Source organism: Ipomoea triloba, chromosome 9 (assembly GCF_003576645.1).
Source record: "Ipomoea triloba cultivar NCNSP0323 chromosome 9, ASM357664v1".
In the NCBI taxonomy this organism is placed as follows: Eukaryota; Viridiplantae; Streptophyta; class Magnoliopsida; order Solanales; family Convolvulaceae; genus Ipomoea; species Ipomoea triloba.
The window spans coordinates 14,880,974-14,902,100 of NC_044924.1; the positions used below are offsets into that span (position 1 = coordinate 14,880,974).

Sequence of the window (21,127 nt, forward strand, 5' to 3'; positions counted from 1 at the left end):
AAAAAAAAAAAAAAAAAAAAGGAAGACAAAGGCACTACTACTTCAAGTAAAGCACTACTCTTTTGGACTAGGGTCCACTACGTAAGGTAGACCTGGCCCACAATATAATATGTTATGATTAGAGATTGAAGTAAAGCACTACTCTTTTGGACTAGGGTCCACTACGTAAGGTAGACCTTGGCCCACGATATAATGCGCCATTATTAAAGAATCTATTTTATTATTTTAGTATCTTGTCTAGTTGTCTTTAATCTCTTTTATAAGGGAGGGCTAAAAGGGTAAATTAAGAAGTTACTCTTTTTGGACTCCAAAGGGACTTGAATTTACCGCACTTACTGAAACTCAAAACTCGAGCCCACAATCTCTCATACGGAAGTGCAATTTGCTGCCACTAGACCACAAGATCATATCTTGATTAATTTTTTTACTTAAAAATACATTAAATATATTGATTTAAATATAAAATAAAAAGAAAAAAAAAAGAATTAAACATTTATATTAAATTTGTATACTTTTCATCTTGTATAGGGGTGGAGCAATGTATAAATTGACACCACTCAAATTTCTTTACTTATTAGGTATTATTATGCATACGTATGTACATACGTGCGTACATACATACATATTCTAAAATTGACAGCACTAAAATTAATATAATGAGAATCAACATATAATTAAGCAGTTATAACTCTCTAAATATAATTGTAAAAATAATATCTAAAACAAATATTTTACATAATTTTTTCTTCCTCTTGCACGTTTGCATTGGGAATAACAAATTAGATTAAAAATCTTGAATTTCATAATAGAATTAGTTGTATAATTAGTTGGACATGCATCATTTTTTTTGTTTTGAAATGATGATATTTTACATCGTATTTTATCAAATCTTTGAATTTCATAATAGAATCATGAGTGCGAATGAAATATTACATTAATACACCATTGAATTTACTGGCTGGCTGTGTCATTCATGGTGCATACTAAATTTATTATCTGTAGCACATTGTATTGTCTAAATCTCCTCGAGCACCTAGACAATAATGGGGCTAAAATTAGACAAAGCTTGTACTAATATTCCGGAAAAGAGCTAATTTAATCCACGTTTAAGTCTTACTTTTGTGCAAATTCATCTTTGAAGTCTCCTTTAATTTGCAGCAAACACGGTGCATATAACATTCTCGTGATGGCTGTACGTGTATCTTCATGAGGCTGGCTGGCAATGATACATATAACAGATGAAATTAAGGTGCAGTCAACTTTTTTTCATTTGGATGGTTTAATGATTTTGATTTTGCATACTTTAGGGGACCCAAAAACGTAGTAATCGTCATAATTATTTCAACATTCTCGTGACGGGTTTGTAATTTAGCATGAGGCTGGCTGTGATCTAACAACATCTATTTTAAGCAGTCAGTTTTTTTTTTCACTTTGTTTAACAATTTTTGCGTACTTTAACGGATCGAAACGTACTGCGAATGAAGCAGTAGTGTTCAGAATGAGGACAACTATGATGCCACCTAGCCTGTTTCATACTATGTACTAAAATAAAACTGCTTAAATTAGCATAACGTTGGATTCTTGTTGACTCAGCATATAATATGTGCAGATTACTCTGGTGGTTACTATATATATATAACGGTGCGATTGATGGAGGAATACTACTATATGTGAGTTGTGAGCAAAAGCAAATCGAATAAAATTAATGGACCCTCAGGCTTTCATGAGAGTATCAGTAGGATCACTGTGTTTGAGAGTTCGTAGCGAGTCATTATCTGCAGGGATCCATGCAGTTTATCCCCCTTGTGTGTGTGAGATTCGTCTTCCCGGTTTTCCTGTGCAGACAGCTTCCATTCCCTTCGAAGCTACCCCGGATACTAAAAGCATAGCCACGAGGTTTTATCTGGCGAAGTCTGATGTGGATGCGTTATTGGCACCGGGAGGAGGCTGTTTTTATGCACCTAATCATGCTTGTTTGGAGATTGTTGTATTTGCAGGAGGGCACAAGGGTAGCCATTGGGGTGTTGGTGTTGGTTTTAAGAGGCAGCAGCATATCGGTACGTTTAAGCTCGGAGTTGGTCCCCAATGGGGTCAAGGAAAGCAGGTTATACTGGTTAATGGCTGGATAGGCATTGGCAAGTACAAAGAAGCTGGTGTAGAGCTTCACCTGAGAGTGAAGCTGGAGCCTGACCCAAGATATGTGTTCCAGTTTGAGGATAAGATTAAATTAAGTCCCCAAATAGTTCAGCTTCAAGGCAGCATCAAGCAGCCTATCTTCAGTTGCAAGTTTACTCGAGGACGGTAAGTAAGGGTAATCTATCAATGTGTGTATGTATGTATCTGTTACGTTGCAAAATTTGTTTTGAGAAGTTGTGTTTATAGGGGTGATGTAGAAACCGAAAGAAGAGAGAGGAAAGGATGGAAAGTGACAATACATGACATTTCTGGCTCGGCTGTCGCTGCAGCCTTCATAAGTACCCCATTTGTGCCTTCAGCAGGTTGCGATTGGGTGGGCAGGACCAACCCGGGAACATGGTTGATTGTATTCCCAGACCGTTGCAGGCGTCAGAGCTGGCAGCCATGGGGAAAACTTGAAGCCTGGCGTGAACGAGGAGGCTCTATTTGCTGTCGCTTCCACCTCCTATGTGACTCTCAGCAGCAGGATCTTCTCATGTCTGAGATACTAATCAGTGCCGAAAGGGGTGGGGAGTTCTACATAGACACCGACAAACGGGTTCAATCAGCAGCAAGTCGCGACTATGTCCCTGTTTCTGGTTCTGGTGGATTTGTGATGAGCTGTAGAGTGCAAGGGGAAGGGGGGAGGTGCAGCAAGCCCCCGTTTGTGCAAGTTGCCAAGCGTTTTGTGACCTGCGTGGAGGACGCTGCCATTTTTGTCGCGCTTGCTGCTGCTGTTGATCTCAGTATTGAGGCTTGCAGGCCTTTCCCCAGGCACAGAAGATGTTCCTGCTGATATTTACATTTACATATAAATGGACAAAAGAAATAGACATGATATATGATGTATAGAATCATCATCATTCATCAGTAAACTTATGCTTTTCATTTTTCTGAAAGAAAAACACACTTCCATTTCCAATCTACATAATAAAACGTTGAGACTTGATAACCGCAACTTCACCCCAACCCAAGATCAGAATGACAAAAAATCACAATATGAGCACAAGAATGAAGAAGAACATATTGGCCAAAAGATTAGTATAGACAACAAAAGACTGGGATAGTCAGTCAGAGTAGTGACTAATTTAACGTGTTAGGTTTCTTCTCATAAGACACGACACCTAAAATTACTAATCATGTATGATGATTGGAGTTTCTGGCGTGCCCCCAGTGATCTTTGGCAAGAGTTCAGCAGGAAAGTCGCCTCTAAGTATTTGAGCTTTAAACTTGACCAACTCTTGGCTGATCTGCATCACCTCAAGTATCAACCCATCTCCAATCCTGATCTTACTCCCATTCAAAAATTGTTTCCAAGTTGTGTAGTTCAACACTTTTCTTTTCTTGTCTCCATGCAGAGTAGTGCTCCATGTTCTTTTGCCATATGTGATCACCGCTGGGACTGTTCCATCAGGGAGCACTGCATTCATTTTTGCTGGAAACACCTAAACACATCAAAGATTGCCTGAATTAACTAACTCAAACACTGTTTACCACCATACAAGTGAAGAAAATAACAAAGCCAAAGCCATAAAAAGAAACGCTTAAATTATTATCTACATCTTTGTCAATCCAATAAAGAAGGCCAAATAATTCAAATGGTATTAATCATCATACTATTATTATTGTGGAAAGGAGTCAGCTACGATGGTTTTTGCAGGTCGGTCAGATTCATCTGGTGCAAGCAAATGCTCAAATTGCTAATCAGTAAAATGAAATTACCATTCGAGACAAAGGTTTCTCTTTTGAGAGAACGGAATCAAAGAAAGCCATTCCTAAAAGAGGCTCAATTTGCTGTGGCTCATCATTAAATTTGGCTGTTTCGGAATCTGAATCTGAATCTGAATCTGATGTGACCAAGGGGGTTTTCGGAGTATTGTTTTTCTGAGGCCTGTCCATTTGATTAACCTTAGCAGGCTACTAGTAGGTCCCCTGTCATACATTACCAGAACAGTTTTGCAATTAGAAGCTAAGCAGTATCTGATGAATCCAAGGTGTTAAGATATAACTAAATCATTATATAAGTTCCATGCAGAAGAGTATAGACCAAGTACTTCTTGCACATTTAATAACATTAAAAAAATATCCACTTAGAGCAGAAAGTTAAATTACTGCCTGTTCCAATAAATAGGTTTACACAAAGATAGAAGGAACTTGAAGATGTAGAATCAAGTGCTGGATCCTGCCTTCCTGCATTATATTCATAGGGAATGCATGCCAAAGGCCAACATCAACAAGCAATAGATTTGTGCATAAGAAATTAAGTAATGCAAAATGCATATAAAACTAGTTTTTCCTACTGAAAACAAATCAAAATCAGTAATTTTAAAATAAAATATCATTTTCTTCCATCAATAGAAATGCTTTTGTGATGTCTCCAACATCAGAATTTGCAGTCTTTACTAAAAATGTCAAATAAAATTCTGAGCAATCTCTAGACTCGCTATCACAAAAATGAGAATTTAATAATCTATTACTGTTCTTGTTTTCCTTCCCAGCATGGTTCCCTAAATGAAACATGCTCATTCTACATTCTAGAACACAACATAGAGTCTTGGAATATGGACAATTATTTAAGCGGGAATAAGTCCATGTTTGATGGGGTAATTTAATGATTGTAAAGTCACAACACTTGCCTTGCTCGCTCATAGAGACACTAACTACAGATTTAGTCTTGTACAAATAAAAGTTTTCTTTGCTTGGAGTACAAAAGGCCTGAATGTAACAACAAAAAACAGAACACTAGTTGTATACATTTCACGTTCCATCACATAAACAGTAAAAACATATTTTGTGCATGCATGCATAGCTCCATCTCGGCCATAGTACTAGGGGTGCAAGCGAGCCGAGCCGAGCTCGAGCCAACCTTGGCTCGAGCTCGATCATTGATGCTCGAGCTCGACAATAATCGAGTAGCTCGAGCTCTCAGCTCGGTTGATCGAGATCGACTTTGAAAAATAGGAAATAGGAAAACAGACCGACAACTACAGCATTCCTTCTCATTCGTTTTATGCACACCATTTTTAAATAGGAAAAAAATTTAAAAAAAAAAAAAAAACAGAAGGTGAATATGCAGTTCAATTTCAGCAATTCAATTAAGGAAAATTTAGGCTAAAAGTACCTGAAGTTCTGAACGTCGAAGGGCTGCGTCGCCGGTGGAGTAGTGGAGTGGTGGCTTGCTGCGTCGCCGGCGGAGTCGCGGCGTGCTGCGTCGCCGGCGGTGGCTGCGAGAAGGTGCGGGAGGCGTAGTCTGAGAGAGTCGGGAGGAAGCGAGGGCTGTTTACGATGGACTTAACTGATTTAGGATTTTAGGGTTTAGTATTTAGTCAACTTTTTTATTTTTATCTTTCAGTTTCAATAAAATATATATATTTTATAATATATTGTATTATATATATATATATATATATATATATATATATAATTCTCACGGGAATGTGTTGTCTCATATGATTGTAATTCTATATATATATTATTAATTGCTCGTGAGCGGCTTGACGAGCTACGAGCCTATACTAAATGAGCTCGGCTCGAGTTCGAATTGACAGAGCTCGAGTCGAGCTTTGAACGAGTGGCTTGAGCCGCTTGGCTCATTTGCAGCCCTAGGCCATACAAAGACACCGAGGTAACTTCTTTAAAACTATACACTTAGAGCGAGCTCTAGTCCTAATCGATACAAGGTACCAAGGAAACAATGTCTCTAGAAATATATCCGCAGAGGTCTAGGCCTCTAGAGTAATATGAAATATGTTTTATGATGTGTCTGCTGCCAAGCCCCAAGTGTTTCCAGAAGCAGTATATGGTAGGTTGGTGCTTGAAAGGATCAATACATTTTCTCAAGTCATGATTGAGTAGCCTTGTTTTGGCAAATGCTATAGATCAACTTTATATTATTCTCTTCAATCTCATTAAAAGTAACTTCTTCAAGTCCAAAGTAGGTAGAGATCAATACAGTAACATTATAGTTTTAGGATGTAATAAGAAACATTATTAAACACAGGAATACTAATTAATTTATTAATTAATTTCCTTATTCACTGAACTTAGGATGTCAGACAATGAGATACCTCTTTAAAAGTAGCAAACAACGTAACTGTATTATCTTTAGTTTACTAGTAGAACACCAATAACAATAATGGAGGGGATTCATACTTCTTACTTCAATCAAGACTAGGTTCAAACCCATAAAGATGGGTAAGATACTATTAAACTAAATGTAAACCACCCTGACCTTGGGCATATGTATTTTTTATTATGGTAAATGTGATAGGGGACGGAAACAGAAGATATAAGATTCGAACCCAAGCATTCCTATTACTAGGGATGTTCATTCGGTTAACCGAACCGAACTACAAAAACCGAATTAATCGAACTTGTCAAACCCTTTAACCGTTCACCGAACCGAAGTTTCTATTTCCGAATTAACCGAATCGAAATTTTTTTCGGTTAATCGGTGGTTAACCGATTAACCGAAATTTTTAAACAAATTTGAAAATTCTTCAAATTATAAATTAAATTACCATTACATTATAAATAAAATTAAAATCACTATTACATTACCATTACAAATTATAAATAAAATTTCAATATTTATTCAATATTTGATGTGAATCTTCGCAGAGGCTTTAATGCTTTATTCCAAAATTACACCTGCACTGCTACAGCTTTCTTCGTCCGCTATTGAAGAATCACCAAGCTCTTTCTCATCTCGTATCTTCTCTTCGCTTCTCAACTCTAATGACTGAAGTTACTGGGTTATTTAAATAAATAAATAAATAAAACAAACTTATTCACCGTGGAGTTCGTCTGGACTAGAGTGGTGACCGGTGCTGCGGTGGAGAACTCTAGCCGCATTAAATCCATTAGTTCAACGGTGGCCTACTGGCTTGGAGTAACGTCGTAGACGCCGGAGAAGATGGTGGCGCCGTGGCGGATTGGCGATGGCCTCGACTCCTCGTGGACGGAGAAGATGACCGTCCGCCGGTGGAGACTGCTGGACAGTGAGAGAGAGTCGAGATACAGAGTGCGAGAGGGAGGGCAACTGGCTGAGCAGACTGCAGACGGTGGATGGTCGCCAGGTCGGTGGTGGAGCGCCAAAAAGATGCTGAGGATGGAGTATGATGAGGAGTGAGGATTAGCGCTCCACCACCGACCAGGCGACCATCCACCATCTGCAGTCTGCTCAGTCAGTTGCCCTCCCTCTCGCACTCTGTCTCTCGACTCTCTCTCACTGTCCAACAGTCTCCACCGGCGGACGGTCATCTTCTCCGTCCACGAGGAGTCGAGGCCATCGCCAATCCGCCATGGCGCCACCATCTTCTCCGGTGTCTGCGACGTTACTCCAAGCCAGTCGGCCACCGTTGAACTAATGGATTTAATGCGGCTAGAGTTCTCCACCGCAGCACCGGTCACCACTCTAGTCCAGACGAACTCCACGGTGAATAAGTTTGTTTTATTTATTTATTTATTTAAATAACCCAGTAACTTCAGTCATTAGAGTTGAGAAGCGAAGAGAAGATACGAGATGAGAAAGAGCTTGGTGATTCTTCAATAGCGGACGAAGAAAGCTGTAGCAGTGCAGGTGTAATTTTGGAATAAAGCATTAAAGCCTCTGCGAAGATTCACATCAAATATTGAATAAATATTGAAATTTTATTTATAATTTGTAATGGTAATGTAATAGTGATTTTAATTTTATTTATAATGTAATGGTAATTTAATTTATAATTTGAAGAATTTTCAAATTTGTTTAAAAATTTCGGTTAATCGGTTAACCGACCGTTTAACCGAAAAAAATTTCGGTTCGGTTAATTCGGAAATAGAAACTTCGGTTCGGTGAACGGTTAAAGGGTTTGACAAGTTCGGTAAATTCGGTTGTGGTAGTTCGGTTCGGTTAACCGAATGAACACCCCTAATGATGAGGTGTGAGGTGCAGCAGGTTCGCAGATGAAGGCTGGAATGAAGACGAAATGCTAAGGAAGTGAAATGGAGAATGAGAGAGACAGGGGCGGCTGAAGAAGTGAGGAAGGAACTAGGGTTTCAGATCTGATTAGTGATCACATATTTACATTATATATATATATATATATATATATATATATATATATATATATATATATATATATATATATATAACATTTCGGTTTACCGTTCGGTTAATTCGGTTAACCGCGTTTTCTAACCGAATTAACCGTTAACCGAAAATTTCAAATTCCTTTAACTGTTCACCGAACCGAAAAAGTTCGGTTCGGTTACGATTAACCGAATTTGGTCGGTTCGGTCGGTTAATTACGGTTAACCAAAATTTTGCACACCCCTACCTATTACTTGAAGAAAATAATACATAAAGACAACACCTTGAGCCCTACCCAGGCCCATTGTATGATTGAACCATTGAAGAGAGGCAAAGGGCTTCAGCATGGGGTATATCAGCCAGCACTCACAAATAATAACATTATAACGTTGTCAAAGATCCTGTTCATCACATTTGAGTTAAATGTGCATCATATAAGAACTACATATTCATAAAGCAGGGCACACACAACTACTTGAACTTGAGCCATAGTATACAAATTGAATACACACAATATGCATCCACGGTTTCAGATATCTGACATATGACTTTAAAAACTAAAAACTCAAAAAAAAAATTAAAAGAATATATCAATTCGCTTGTTTGTTCAGCATTTGTGTGCACACTTTTGTAATGACTAATGAGAAGAATCTTGAATAATAGATAGATAAATAAACGATGATGAAGTACTGAAAAGAATCTTAAATAACAGAGAGAAAACGACGATTGATCACATGTTTGGCTGAGTATTCAACCTCCGAATGATGAGCTGCTGGGCTCCCTAAAATTTTGCAATGTTGTTCTTCCGAATAAAAGGGTGAATCGCGGGGAGCTGGAGCTATAAAGTGTTATTGTTTACTTGTTTAGTAATTTTTGATCGAGCCCTTCGACTTTCGCTCATGTGAGATTAAAGGCAACGTCTTTTATTTATTTTATTTTATATACTGTCACCGCATAATTCGTACCAAATACATGCAAGCCTTGCCTACTTTACAAGTTCGTATTAGTCCTGCCAATGCAGGCTGGCCCGCACTGCAGGAAATTTCGCTATTTCCGTCCAACAAAAATGTTGGTCGGTAATTTGTAAAATGTCACAACTTTCCATCGCAAATAAGAATGAATGAAAAGTTAGACGGAATTTTCGTCCAACTCGCGAGTGTTGGACATAAATTATGTCTAACGCGTAAGTGTTGGACGAAATTTCTAACCCGCACTAAATGTTGGACGGAAGATCGAATTGACCATTAGATGAAATGTAAAAGGGTAGGTATTAAATACCGTCCAACATTATTATTGGACGAAAATTAGAATATTTAAACATTGTCAAAGTCATTTTCTTCAAATTTCGCTCGAAACAGCAAAGGCTTTGGCAGTACCTTGCTCCCGCTCAAATTAAAACCCTATATTCTAAACACTTGAGCAGCAGCGGACACAGCAAAATTGGACGCCCTCCCTTGCGACGACGACACCTCCCCTGACCTCCAGGTTGCGACGACGCTGCAGACTCGAATGCCGCCCTTTGCCGCCTGCCCGCCCTTCTCTACGACTGATCTAGAAGGAAAACCTCGACTTCTGGATTTCCAGTTCAAAGCCTCGGCTGAGTGTGAGGCGAAGGTGTTTGGTCGCAGCGGAGTAAGTCCACCAAGGCTGACGCGGGGGTGGGAGAGGGGAGAAGAATAACGCGGAGGAGACTAAGCTGTAGCATGGAACAATTAGGGCTTGAGCTCACGGAGAAATGAAGACGATGAAGGGAGGGCAAATTCATGAACCCTACTGATGCCGAAAGGAGCGAGCTTCACAAGTGCGAAATGAAACGGGTAAGTTTTGCTCAATCTCCATTACTCACAGGCTTTTACATACTCAAGCATTGGTCTAGAGATTGTTGGTTGGTATTTCGATTTTATCCTCTAGCTTAAGGAAATTAGAAATTAAAAGCTATTGTATGTGTGTGAGAGATATGGCTTGCTGCTCTGGCAAAAAATAATAATAATAATATTCTTCCTGTATATGTAAGAAAATTAGAGAAAGATGTGTGTTTATAATGATAATATTCTAATTCTCACTGTGTATTATAGATTGGCATTTCCTGGTGTGGTTGTATTGTTATAATTTTGTTTATAATGATAATATTCTAACTCCCATTGTGTATAGGGCTGTTAACGAACCGAACATAAACGAACGAAGGTTGTTCGTGTTCGTTTGCTAAGGATTTTGGAGTGTTCGTGTTCGTGTTCGTTTGTTAAGGTTTTTGAAAATCCTGTTCGTGTTCGTTTGTTAAGCGTTCGTTAGTGTTCGTTAATATTCGCGAACATGTTCACAAACGTGTTCGTTAACGTTAACGAACACGTTCACGAACGTGTTCACAAACGCTAACAAACACGTTCACAAACATGTTCATTTACGTTCGTTAACACTTAATAACCAAACACCTGCACATGTTCATAAACACAATTTGTTCGTGAACAATAAATAATCTACATTTACGTCTTCACGAACAATTATATATATATATATATATATATATATATATATATATATATAAACATGTTCGCGAACATTATTAAAAGAACACTAAACGAGCGTGTTCACGAACACTACTAAACAAACACAAACGAGCTTGTTCATGAACACTACTAAACGAACACAAACGAGCTTATTCGCGAACACTTAGCAAACGAGCTTACCACTGTTCGTTTATTAACCGAGCTCTAAATTTTGTTTGTTAATGTTCGTTTACCTTAATAAACGAACATTTACCGAGCTCGAACACGAGTAGTTTGTCGAAAGCTCTGTTCGCTAACAACCCTAATTGTGTAGTGTAGATTGGTAGTTCCTAGTGTGGTTGTATTGCTATAATTTAATGCTTATAATGATAATATTCTAATTCCCATTGTGTAGTGTAGATTGGCAGTTCCTAGTGTGGTTGTATTGCTATAATTTAATGCTTATAATGATAACTAGTTTTTCACGCGCGTTGCGCAAATGAGATAATGTCCAATCTTATATATGGAGTACCAATTATTTTTGTTGTCAAGATCGAAAACCAGAAAAACCAGTATATTAAAACATAATATCCTTACAGACCAAAGTAGAAATAAAGAACGACATATACTCAGAAAAATCAACTAAAACATGTGTCTGCTGATCTAAAGCCTGTTTCGCCAACGCATGAGCGACCGAATTGCTGCCTCTCCTCACAAAGCACATAGCGGCCGACTCAAACTGGTCCAGTAAAGAACGAACATCCCGGACGATTGCCCCGAAGGGAGTATTCAGATCACCCGTATCGACCGCCCTCGTCACCACCTGCGCGTCTGATTCAATGATCACCCGCTCCCAACCTTTACTTTTTAGCCAGCTCAACGCCTCCTGGGCTCCCATCGCTTTAGCCTCTGGAACCGAGAATAAGCCCGCAGCTTTCCGCATTGCCACCCCCTGCACCCGACCCTCATGATCCCTAACCACCCACCCAAACCCCATACAGTCATTAACAAAATCCATTGCAGCGTCGATATTCACCTTTAAATAAGAAACAGGAGGAGGACTCCAGTGTGTAGGATTTGTCAAACTGCTAGGTTGAAGTGAGGGTAAAACATGCTGCTGCTGTTGAGCCCTTTTCCACGATTCCCAGAAAAGAAATGCATGAGTGACCAGAGTGTTAGGATCCTTCATTTGTTGGTGCTAAACACTATTGTTGCGATTTTCCCACAGTGCCCAACAAACAACAATTACCTTCTCTACCATCTGCCGAGACAAAGACAAAAACATTTCCTGAACCCATTGCCCAATAGAATCCATTTCAGTCAGCACCCAAGCCGGTTCTAAAATACGCCAGCAAAGATGTGCAAAGGCACAATTTGCAAACACATGAACTGCAGTTTCATTCTCCAATCCACAGAGGGTGCATAAAGGATTACATCGAACCTGTTTCACCATCAAAGCGTCCTTAGTAGGGAGACGCAATGAGCATAAAGTCCAAAAGAAACACTTAATCTTAGGGGGCAAGTTTAGGTCGCATACGGCAGTCCATTCATACCCATTACCCGTAACACACATTTCAGTCAAGATGCGGTAGGCACTACGCACAAAATACAAACCATTTGTTTCCCCCTTCCAAAACAGAAAATCAGGAGTAGAGGTAATAGAGATAGGAACACTCAGAATACGGGCACAATCGTGTTGATTAAAAATATCATGCAACAGCTCGTTGTCCCAACAAGTAGTATTATGATGAAATAAAGATCTTACAAGAGTAGAGGACTCAAAACCAGGGTTGTGGGTAGATACATAAGGATTTGCATCATTTGGCAACCACGGATCCTCCCACACCCTCACATGTTCCCCATTCCCAATACCCCATCGCACCCCCTCCCGTAACATATTCTGAGTTTCACGGATACTCGACCAAACAAAAGAGGGATTGGACCCCGGCTTAGCATCAAGGAAAGAGCAGTTGGGAAAGTATCGAGCCTTAAAAACTCGAGTGACCAACGCATCAGGTTTGTGCATAAAATTCCAGCCCTGCTTACCAAGCATTACCATATTCATCTCCCTCACTAACCTAAACCCCATTCCACCCCCCCCCTCTTAGGTTTACATAAGTCAGCCCAAGAGCTCCACCGAATCCCCTTTCTCCCTCGCTCCTCACAACCCCACCAGAACGCATTCATAAGTCTCTCAATCTCAATGCACATAGTTTTAGGTAATAAAAATACATTCATAGCATAGTTCGAGATAGCTTGGAGAACAGTTTTGAGAAGAACCTCACGCCTAGCCCGAGATAGAAACTGGTTACCCCAGTAAAGAATCCTGTTTCGAACCTTCTCCCGAATAAAACCTAAAATCTCTCTTTTACGTCGCCCCACAAAACCCGGTAGCCCCAAATAGCTCCTCCCACCCTGCTGTTCCGTAATCCCAAGGGATTCCAAAACAGCCTCCTTATCCTCCCTCCCCACATTATTCCCAAAAACGATAGCTATTTTCACGAAATTCACTTGTTGCCCACTAGCCCGCCCATACTCCTTCAAAACCTCTCCAATAATCCCAGCTTCGAGATTATTTGCCCTAAAAAAGAAAAGACAATCATCCGCGAAGAACAAATGAGAAATACGAGGAGCCCCCCGAGCCACTCTCACCCCTTGCAAACCACCCTCCATCTCCTGAACCCTTAACATGGCACTGAGACTCTCCGCTACTAGGATAAACAAACATGGAGACAAAGGATCCCCTTGCCTTAACCCCCTAGTCGGAACAATAGGCCCCCACTCTTTCCCTTCCACCAAAACTCGATACTGAACTGTAGAGATACACTCATGCATTAAGCTCACCCACCTCTCACTAAAACCTAACTTAGTCATAACTCGCCCTAGAAACCCCCACTCCACCCGGTCATATGCCTTACTCATATCCACCTTTAGTGCCCCATAACCACCCCTATCCCCTTGAACACGGTTCATATCATGATTTGACTCAAAAGTAAGAAGAACATTATCAATAATTGATCTCCCTAGAATAAAAGCACTTTGTGCCGGAGAAACAATCAAATCTAACACCCCCCTCAGACGATTAGCTAAGACTTTCGCTAAGACACGATAGATGACATTACATAACGAAATAGGACGAAAATCAGACATCAAATCCGGGTGACTCTTTTTCGGAATCAAAATAATATGAGTTTTAAAGACTCAGGCATATGACCAGTATGAAGAAAAAGTTTGCAGAAATTCACCACCTCTTCGCCCACCACATCCCAGTGCGTTTGGAAGAAAGCCGATGACAACCCATCCGGGCCTGGGGACTTGTCAGGGTGCATCCCAAATATTGCAGTTTTCACCTCCTCCGTCGAAACCTCCTTCACCAGCATTGAATTCTGGTCCTCCGAAACTTGTCTGGTTAAACAGTCAAGCACCGACCGATCATCCCCTGCCTCTGTAGAAAACAGATTTTGGAAATAATCGGCCATAATGTCAGCCTTCCCCCTCTCATCCCTTATGAGCACCCCAGCAGCATTTCTGAGCCCATCAATCTGGTTCCTCCTCCTCCGGCTATTGACAAAGGAATGAAAAAATTTGCTATTACAGTCACCCCCAGAGTACTACAACTCTTTGGCCCTTTGACGCCATCTATCACTTTGATTTTGCACAAGAGCCATATACTTTCGCTGGGCATCCCCAAACTCCCTCACACTCCTCCCATCACCCGCATTTCTGAGCTCTCCCATCCTCTGCTTACACTTCCTAATTTCAGCACTTTCGCCCACGTTTTGCATCCTCCCCCACTGCCATACCTCTCTACTGCATCTGTCAATCCTCTCCCCAATCGAAGCAATACCATCACGGTACTACGCCGACACCACCGTGTCCCTACACTCCTGAAGTTTTCCCCATGAATTCTCATAACGGGGTCTGCGAACTACACTCCTTCTCCCTACCCAGTTCGTGCTCAATTTTAGAGGTAAATGGTCACTGCTAGAGCCTTCAACCGACCAAGCTCTGGCCCTAGGGAAAGCATCTCGCCAATTCCCAGACACCAGAACTCGATCAAGCTTCTCCCTCACCCAATTCACCGATCCCCGACCCCTTTCCCAGGTAAATTGACACCCCTCAAACCCAAAATCAGACAAACCACTCTCTCTCACAGCCTCACAAAAACCCCTCCTCAACCATTCAGGATGAGGAACCCTCCCTTCTTTCTCTGAAGCCGCCATTATATCGTTAAAGTCCCCCATGAGAACCCAAGGTAGAGAATTAATTGAAGATAAATACCTCAAGAGCTCCCACGAGTGCCGCCGATTATGCCTCTCTGGACTACCATAGTACCCCGTAAACCTCCATCTTGGATGCCCCGGAGCCGAGACCACCGTATCTATGTAATGATTCGAATAACCTTTCACCTCAACGTCGAGACCCCCATTCCATAAGAGAGCGAGACCTCCACTTCGCCCCACCGGTTCAACGGTAAAACAATTATCATATCGCAAACGAACACGAACACTTTCCACCCGTCTAGCATTACTTAAAGTTTCACAAAGAAATAAAACATCATGCCTGTCTTGACTAATCAGGCCCAACAAAACATGAACTGTCAATGGGTTTCCAAGCCCACGACAGTTCCAACTAAAGCAATTCATTGAGCGCGGTGGGCCTGATCCTCAGAACCCACCTCCTTAGAAACAATTGAAGTTAGTATAATTGTAATCAATATATTCAATAAAAACAAAACAGTTAAACTAAGAACTAAATGAGAGTATTTCCAAAAAAAAGAACTAAATGAGAGTAAGGGAGAGTAATATACCATAAATCCAATGGACATATTTTGTTTCCCACTTTCACAGTTTCACTTTCCAGAATACCAAATGTTCATGTGGCCAAGCCAACAGTCCAAGGGGCAAGACCTAACATATAAAGCATAAACAGTTATACATATTACAGATTAAACTATTAAAGTAGCTTATGCTTCCACAATAAAATACATAATCAAAGCATTAAAAACCCATATAAACTACTCCGTACATATTAAAGTAGATTACAAATTAAAGCATTAACAAACATATAAATTACAAATTAAAGTAGATTACAAATTAAAGCACTAACAAACATATAAATTACAGATTAAAGTAGATTATAAATTAAAGCATTAACAGACATATAACCGGTTGTAATAACTCAAACACTAAAACAACATAACATACATATAAATGGTTGGAAGTGATGATCTTCAACACCATTGCAATACTAGTTGTTAAAGAGGAAAGTTAACCAACAGAAAGCACATACCTTTGAATACCCTATAGCTTTCCATCTCCAATGAGTGGCCTACGGATACTTTTACAGAACAATCCTCCACAAAATATGAGATTCTATTGAAAACAGTTAGCCAAGAAGTAGAGAGCAATAGCAATTTAAGCACAGAATCACAAAATTAGTAGATAGTTTAATCATTTTTGTGATCAACCCTTCATATGGTAATATTATATATTTATATCACAATTGCAACTTATAAGCTTCCACACTGTTTATACATACATTTTAAGCACAAATCACAAATATATTTTCATAACATATTTTCATCATTTTTGTGCCCAAGCATATGGTCATATTATATCACAAATTCACAATAGCAACTATAAGCTTCCACACTTATAAGGCTAGAAAATGCCCAGAATCACACAATCAAAATACATAAGGCCATAAAATGCTTCCACAATACATATTATGGTCAGTTCATAACTTCATATAAATATATAATCACATTCAATATACTTCCACAATCAGAATACATAAGGTCAGAAAATGCTTCCATAATACATATTATGGACACTTCATAACTTCATATAAATATAATCACAATCAATATACTCATGAGGCCAGAAAATGTCCAGAACACGGTATAACAGACTCATAGTCAATATACTCACAATAACGAGTTTTATCACACATTCACAAAGTTTCCACCATAGTATGTACAGAATAGAATGAATAAATCGAAAATATAGAAGTAATAAAACTAGGGTTTAAGAGTTACTTAATTTTCTATGGAGAACAGGGGCTTCAACAATCAACACTCACGATAGTCACCAGTTCACCACCGTCCACCAAGCTCGCTAGGGCTTCCACCGTCTAGTCTTCTACTGGTCAATCGGTCACGAGACTGCGAATCTGAGAGAATCAGAGGTAGCCGAGGACTCACGAGAGACTAGTGAGGACAAGAGAGTGAGGATGTAGGGAAGACTGGAAGAGAATCAAGAGATTCACGAGAGAAGAGAGAACTTTGAAGAGTGAAGTCGAGAACATCAGAGAGAAGAGAGAAATGGAGAAATGCGAGATGCGACTGCGCTCAAAATGGACAGAATGGGTGAAACATGGCTACATATGTATATATATAAACATCACAACGACGTCGTATGGTGTACACCAAAACCCTAACCATAATGTATTTCGGATATTTGGGCGGGTCGGTTCTCCAAATACCCTACCCTACCCGAGATTACTATGACCGAATAGAAGCATGGTTCGGTTCGGATATCAGACTTCGGATCCGGATCGATGCGGTTCCCTTTTCTTCGGGCGACAGGTCGGGTTACTCAGATCTTGCACAACCCTACATATGGAATATCATTCATATTCCTTCCAAATTCATTCCATGAACCAAACATGTTGTAATAGTTTAACTCTTTAATATTATATGGGCAACCCGATTGGCATCCCTGCTAATAAAACTAACAAAACAACTAGGCAAAGAACTAATTAACTGTAAACAAGACTGAATAACATGACCAACATACAAACGAAATATGACACCGGTTTAAAAAAAAAAAACAAACGTCACATTTTTTAAAAAAAAGTTAATAATTTAAAAAAATAATGACATCGTAACCAATTTTTAAAATTTTTAATAAAGAGATACAAAAAATTGCCGTATCTCAAAAATAAAAATAAATATATAAGATAAGGAATTGGTTTCAAAAAATTGACATTGTATCTTTTTTTTTTTAAATATTAAAGAGGTACGAAGTCAGTTTTTTTATAAAACTGACGTCGTATCATTTTTAAAATTATTTCAATAATCGACAATAATTTCTAACTATTTTCAATATTCTGGATTAACAATAATTCTTAAAAATACACAATAATTCAAAACTATATTTAGGGTAACTCAATATTACTTAAAGTTCACAATCACTTAATATAATTCCTAAAATTAAAGCTTAGAATTATTTCTAAGAATTCCAAATAATTTCACAAAAAATTATCATGTATTTGAAACAAATAATTCAAAATAATTTAAAAATATTTATAACAATTCACAAAAATTTTAAAAATAATTCAAAAAATTTAAAAATTATTTTCAATTAACAAAAATAAAAAATTAAAACAATATATAAAAAAAAAGTTAAAATAAAAAATCACAAGCAAAGAGTTGCTTCCAATAAATTGATTAGAGAGGTTAGCATCAAACAGTTAGACAGAGCAGTCTACAACGAATAGTTAGAGAATAGCACCATTCGGTTGCTTGGTCATTCACGATTACTTGAAGAGTCATATGAAGATGAAGCCACACCAACAAATGTTCATGTAATAGATGAAATGCTTCTCCGACAGATTTTCAACCAGATTTGAGTTGGCTAAGGGATCATCTTCAAGATCAAGTAATTGGAAATGTTAGAGAAAGGTGTAAGACAAGATCATCTATTCGAGAAAGCATGATGACATGTTTTCTTTAACAAATTGAGCCCAAAATGATTGAGGAAGCTCTAGTAGATGCAGATTGGGTTCAAGTCATGCAAGAAGAGCTCCATCTCTCTAGTATACTGTATTATTACGATTAGTAATTTTATTCTAGAATTGTATTACGAATAGGAACGTAAAGAAGAATATATTTTATTAGGAATTGTATTACCATATTTTAATGTATAATTGTACTACGAATAGGAATTGTATTACCATATTTTACAATACTACGCAAATCTTAATAGTATAGGAGTGTTTTGGGCGGGAAGTTAAAATTGAGGATTTTGGTTTTATTAATAGTATAGATAGATTACATTATATGAAAATATATGTATGTATTATTATGATTAGTAATTATATTCTAGAATTGTATTGCGAATAGGAACTATATTTTATTATGACGTGTATTACCATATTTTAATGTATAATTGTATTATGAATAGGAATTGTATTACCATATTTAACAATATTACGCAAACCTTAATAGTATAAGAGTATAGATTAGGAATTGTATTATCATATTTTATAACATTACGCAAACCTTAATAGTATAGGAGTGTTTTTGGGCGGGAAGTTAAAATTGATGGTTTTGTTTTTTTATTAATAGTATAGATTGCATTGTAGGGGAATATATGTACTGTATTATTACGATTAGTAATTTTATTCTAGAATTGTATAACGAATAAGAACGTAGATAAGAATATATTTTATTCGGAATTGTATTACCATATTTTAATGTACAATTGTATTACGAATATGAATTGTATTACCATATTTTACAATATTACGCAAACCTTAATAGTATAGAAGTGTTTTGGGCGGGAAGTTAAAATTGAGGATTTTGTTTTTATTAATAATATAAATATAAATATAAATTGCTTTGAAGGGAAATATATGTACTGTATTATTACGATTAGTAATTTTATTCTAGATTTGTATTACGAATAGGAACATACATTTTATTAGGAATTGTTACCATATTTTAATGTATAATTGTATTACGAATAGGAATTCTATTACCATATTTTACAATATTACGCAAACCTTAATAGTATAGCAGTGTTTTGTGTGGGAAGTTGAAATTGAGGATTTTGTTTTTATTAATAGTATAGATTACATTATCCCAAAAACGTACTGGTCTCTTGACTATTGAAAATCGTGATTGGAGGACTCTAAATGCACGTTTTACGTCTTTTCTACACGCTTCTTAAATCATTACAAATAACTTTTTCTTTGGTCCTCGAGGTCGATGAATAGTTTGTACCGGGGTTGACCATTTCGGATATATACCATTAGCTAGATAATATCCTGTATTGTACTCTTTCCCTTGAATAACATAATGAGCGCAGGAGGTGTTGTACCATTTGCAACGTTTGCAAACAAATGAGATGCATCCAACACATTAATATCATTATTGGAAACACTCGACCATTGAGGTCAATTCAGACAAGGATGCAAACTATAATGATAGTTGTCGTAAAATTAAGAGGATGTATTGTTCAGGTTGAGAACTTGAACCCAAGTGGTGCTTCAGAACAAGACATTGTGAGTATTTTGTGTTTATATATAAATTGTGAATACTTTGAACTTTTGTGTTATTTACTTACTTTAATTGTGGTTTATAATAGCTTGATAGGGCAAAAGGACTAATGGCACAAGATGCCAAATTTAAAAAAGGTTTTAAATTTGATCATGTATGGCCTATTGTTAAAGACTTGGAGAAATTCAAAGTTCCCTCAATCAGAGAACCAAGTATTGCAAGTCGAAAGCGAAGTTCTGACATTGAAGGATCAGAGTCACAAGGTGATAAGTCAATAGGTTCGTCCTCTTTTTGCCTTAATCTAGATGATGATTTCGAAACCCAGTGCTTGAACAATGAACGTCCTACTGGGCGTAACAAGGAAAAAAGAAGAAGAAAACATTTGCAGAATATGATGAATATTTTGCAAAAGTCACAGAACATAATGAAAAGATCGAACAAATGTTCGAACAAAGTCAAACTCAACTCCAAAAGAATTATGAGCTTGAAATGTTAAAAGCTCAAAATGAAGCAACGCAATTAGAGTTGACGGAACTCCAAGAAGAGAATAAAATCATGAGTATAGATGCAAATTCCATCATAGATCCAATAAGGCGTGAGTGGGTCAGAAATACACAACTAGGAATTCATGCAAAGAAACTTCGTCAACCATTTGGAGGAGTAGAATCAAGTAGTCAGTTTAACCAATATTTTGATAATTTGGGAGGAAATGATGCTGACCTTGGAGATTATTAAATTTAAGTATGTTTAAAGTAATTTTAGATGTAATTTGCTTTAATTTTGTTAAAATTATGCTTTATGTACTTTCATTTTTATTTAATCTATGTTCAATATTAGTCTTGTTTTAATCGTCTTGATAAGATCTTTCAAATAATATAATTTATTTTTAATAATATAAAATTATATTACCATATTTTAATGTATAATTGTATTACAAATAGGAATTGTATTATTATATTTTACAATATTACGCAAACCTTAATAGTATAGAAGTGTTTTGGGTGGGAAATTAAAATTGAGGATTTTGTTTTTATTAATAATATAAATATAAATATAAATTGCTTTGATGGGAAATATATGTAGTGTATTATTATGATTAGTAATTTTATT

General features: G+C 37.7%; 5 protein-coding genes and 1 pseudogene across 5 annotated transcripts; 2 read left to right on the plus strand and 4 right to left on the minus strand.

Annotated features, from left to right (window-relative positions):
• Nucleotides 1-1,705: 1,705 nt before the first annotated feature.
• LOC116029602 lies at nt 1,706-2,971 on the plus strand (annotated as a pseudogene).
• A 67-nt stretch (nt 2,972-3,038) lies between these two features.
• LOC116030368 (B3 domain-containing protein Os04g0386900-like) lies at nt 3,039-5,465 on the minus strand. Its single transcript, XM_031272598.1, has 3 exons — nt 5,297-5,465; nt 3,898-4,107; nt 3,039-3,620 (listed from the first exon to the last, which is right to left on the minus strand). The coding sequence occupies exons 2-3, from the start codon at nt 4,072-4,074 to the stop codon at nt 3,309-3,311; spliced, it is 489 nt and encodes a 162-aa protein (XP_031128458.1). The 5' UTR covers nt 4,075-4,107; nt 5,297-5,465; the 3' UTR covers nt 3,039-3,308.
• A 5,843-nt stretch (nt 5,466-11,308) lies between these two features.
• On the minus strand, nt 11,309-11,920 carry LOC116029603. Its single transcript, XM_031271651.1, has one exon. The coding sequence runs from the start codon at nt 11,918-11,920 to the stop codon at nt 11,309-11,311; it is 612 nt and encodes a 203-aa protein (XP_031127511.1).
• Nucleotides 11,921-11,929: 9 nt separating this feature from the next.
• Nucleotides 11,930-14,516, minus strand: LOC116029604. Its single transcript, XM_031271653.1, has 5 exons — nt 14,404-14,516; nt 13,946-14,292; nt 12,964-13,754; nt 12,497-12,769; nt 11,930-12,358 (listed from the first exon to the last, which is right to left on the minus strand). Exons 1-5 carry the CDS (start codon nt 14,514-14,516, stop codon nt 11,930-11,932), a joined length of 1,953 nt encoding a protein of 650 aa, XP_031127513.1.
• Nucleotides 14,517-14,588: 72 nt separating this feature from the next.
• On the minus strand, nt 14,589-15,377 carry LOC116029605. Its single transcript, XM_031271654.1, has one exon. The coding sequence runs from the start codon at nt 15,375-15,377 to the stop codon at nt 14,589-14,591; it is 789 nt and encodes a 262-aa protein (XP_031127514.1).
• A 4,564-nt stretch (nt 15,378-19,941) lies between these two features.
• LOC116029606 lies at nt 19,942-20,752 on the plus strand. The gene is made up of 3 exons (XM_031271655.1): nt 19,942-20,022; nt 20,106-20,280; nt 20,379-20,752. Exons 1-3 carry the CDS (start codon nt 19,942-19,944, stop codon nt 20,750-20,752), a joined length of 630 nt encoding a protein of 209 aa, XP_031127515.1.
• The last annotated feature ends 375 nt before the right edge of the window (nt 20,753-21,127 follow it).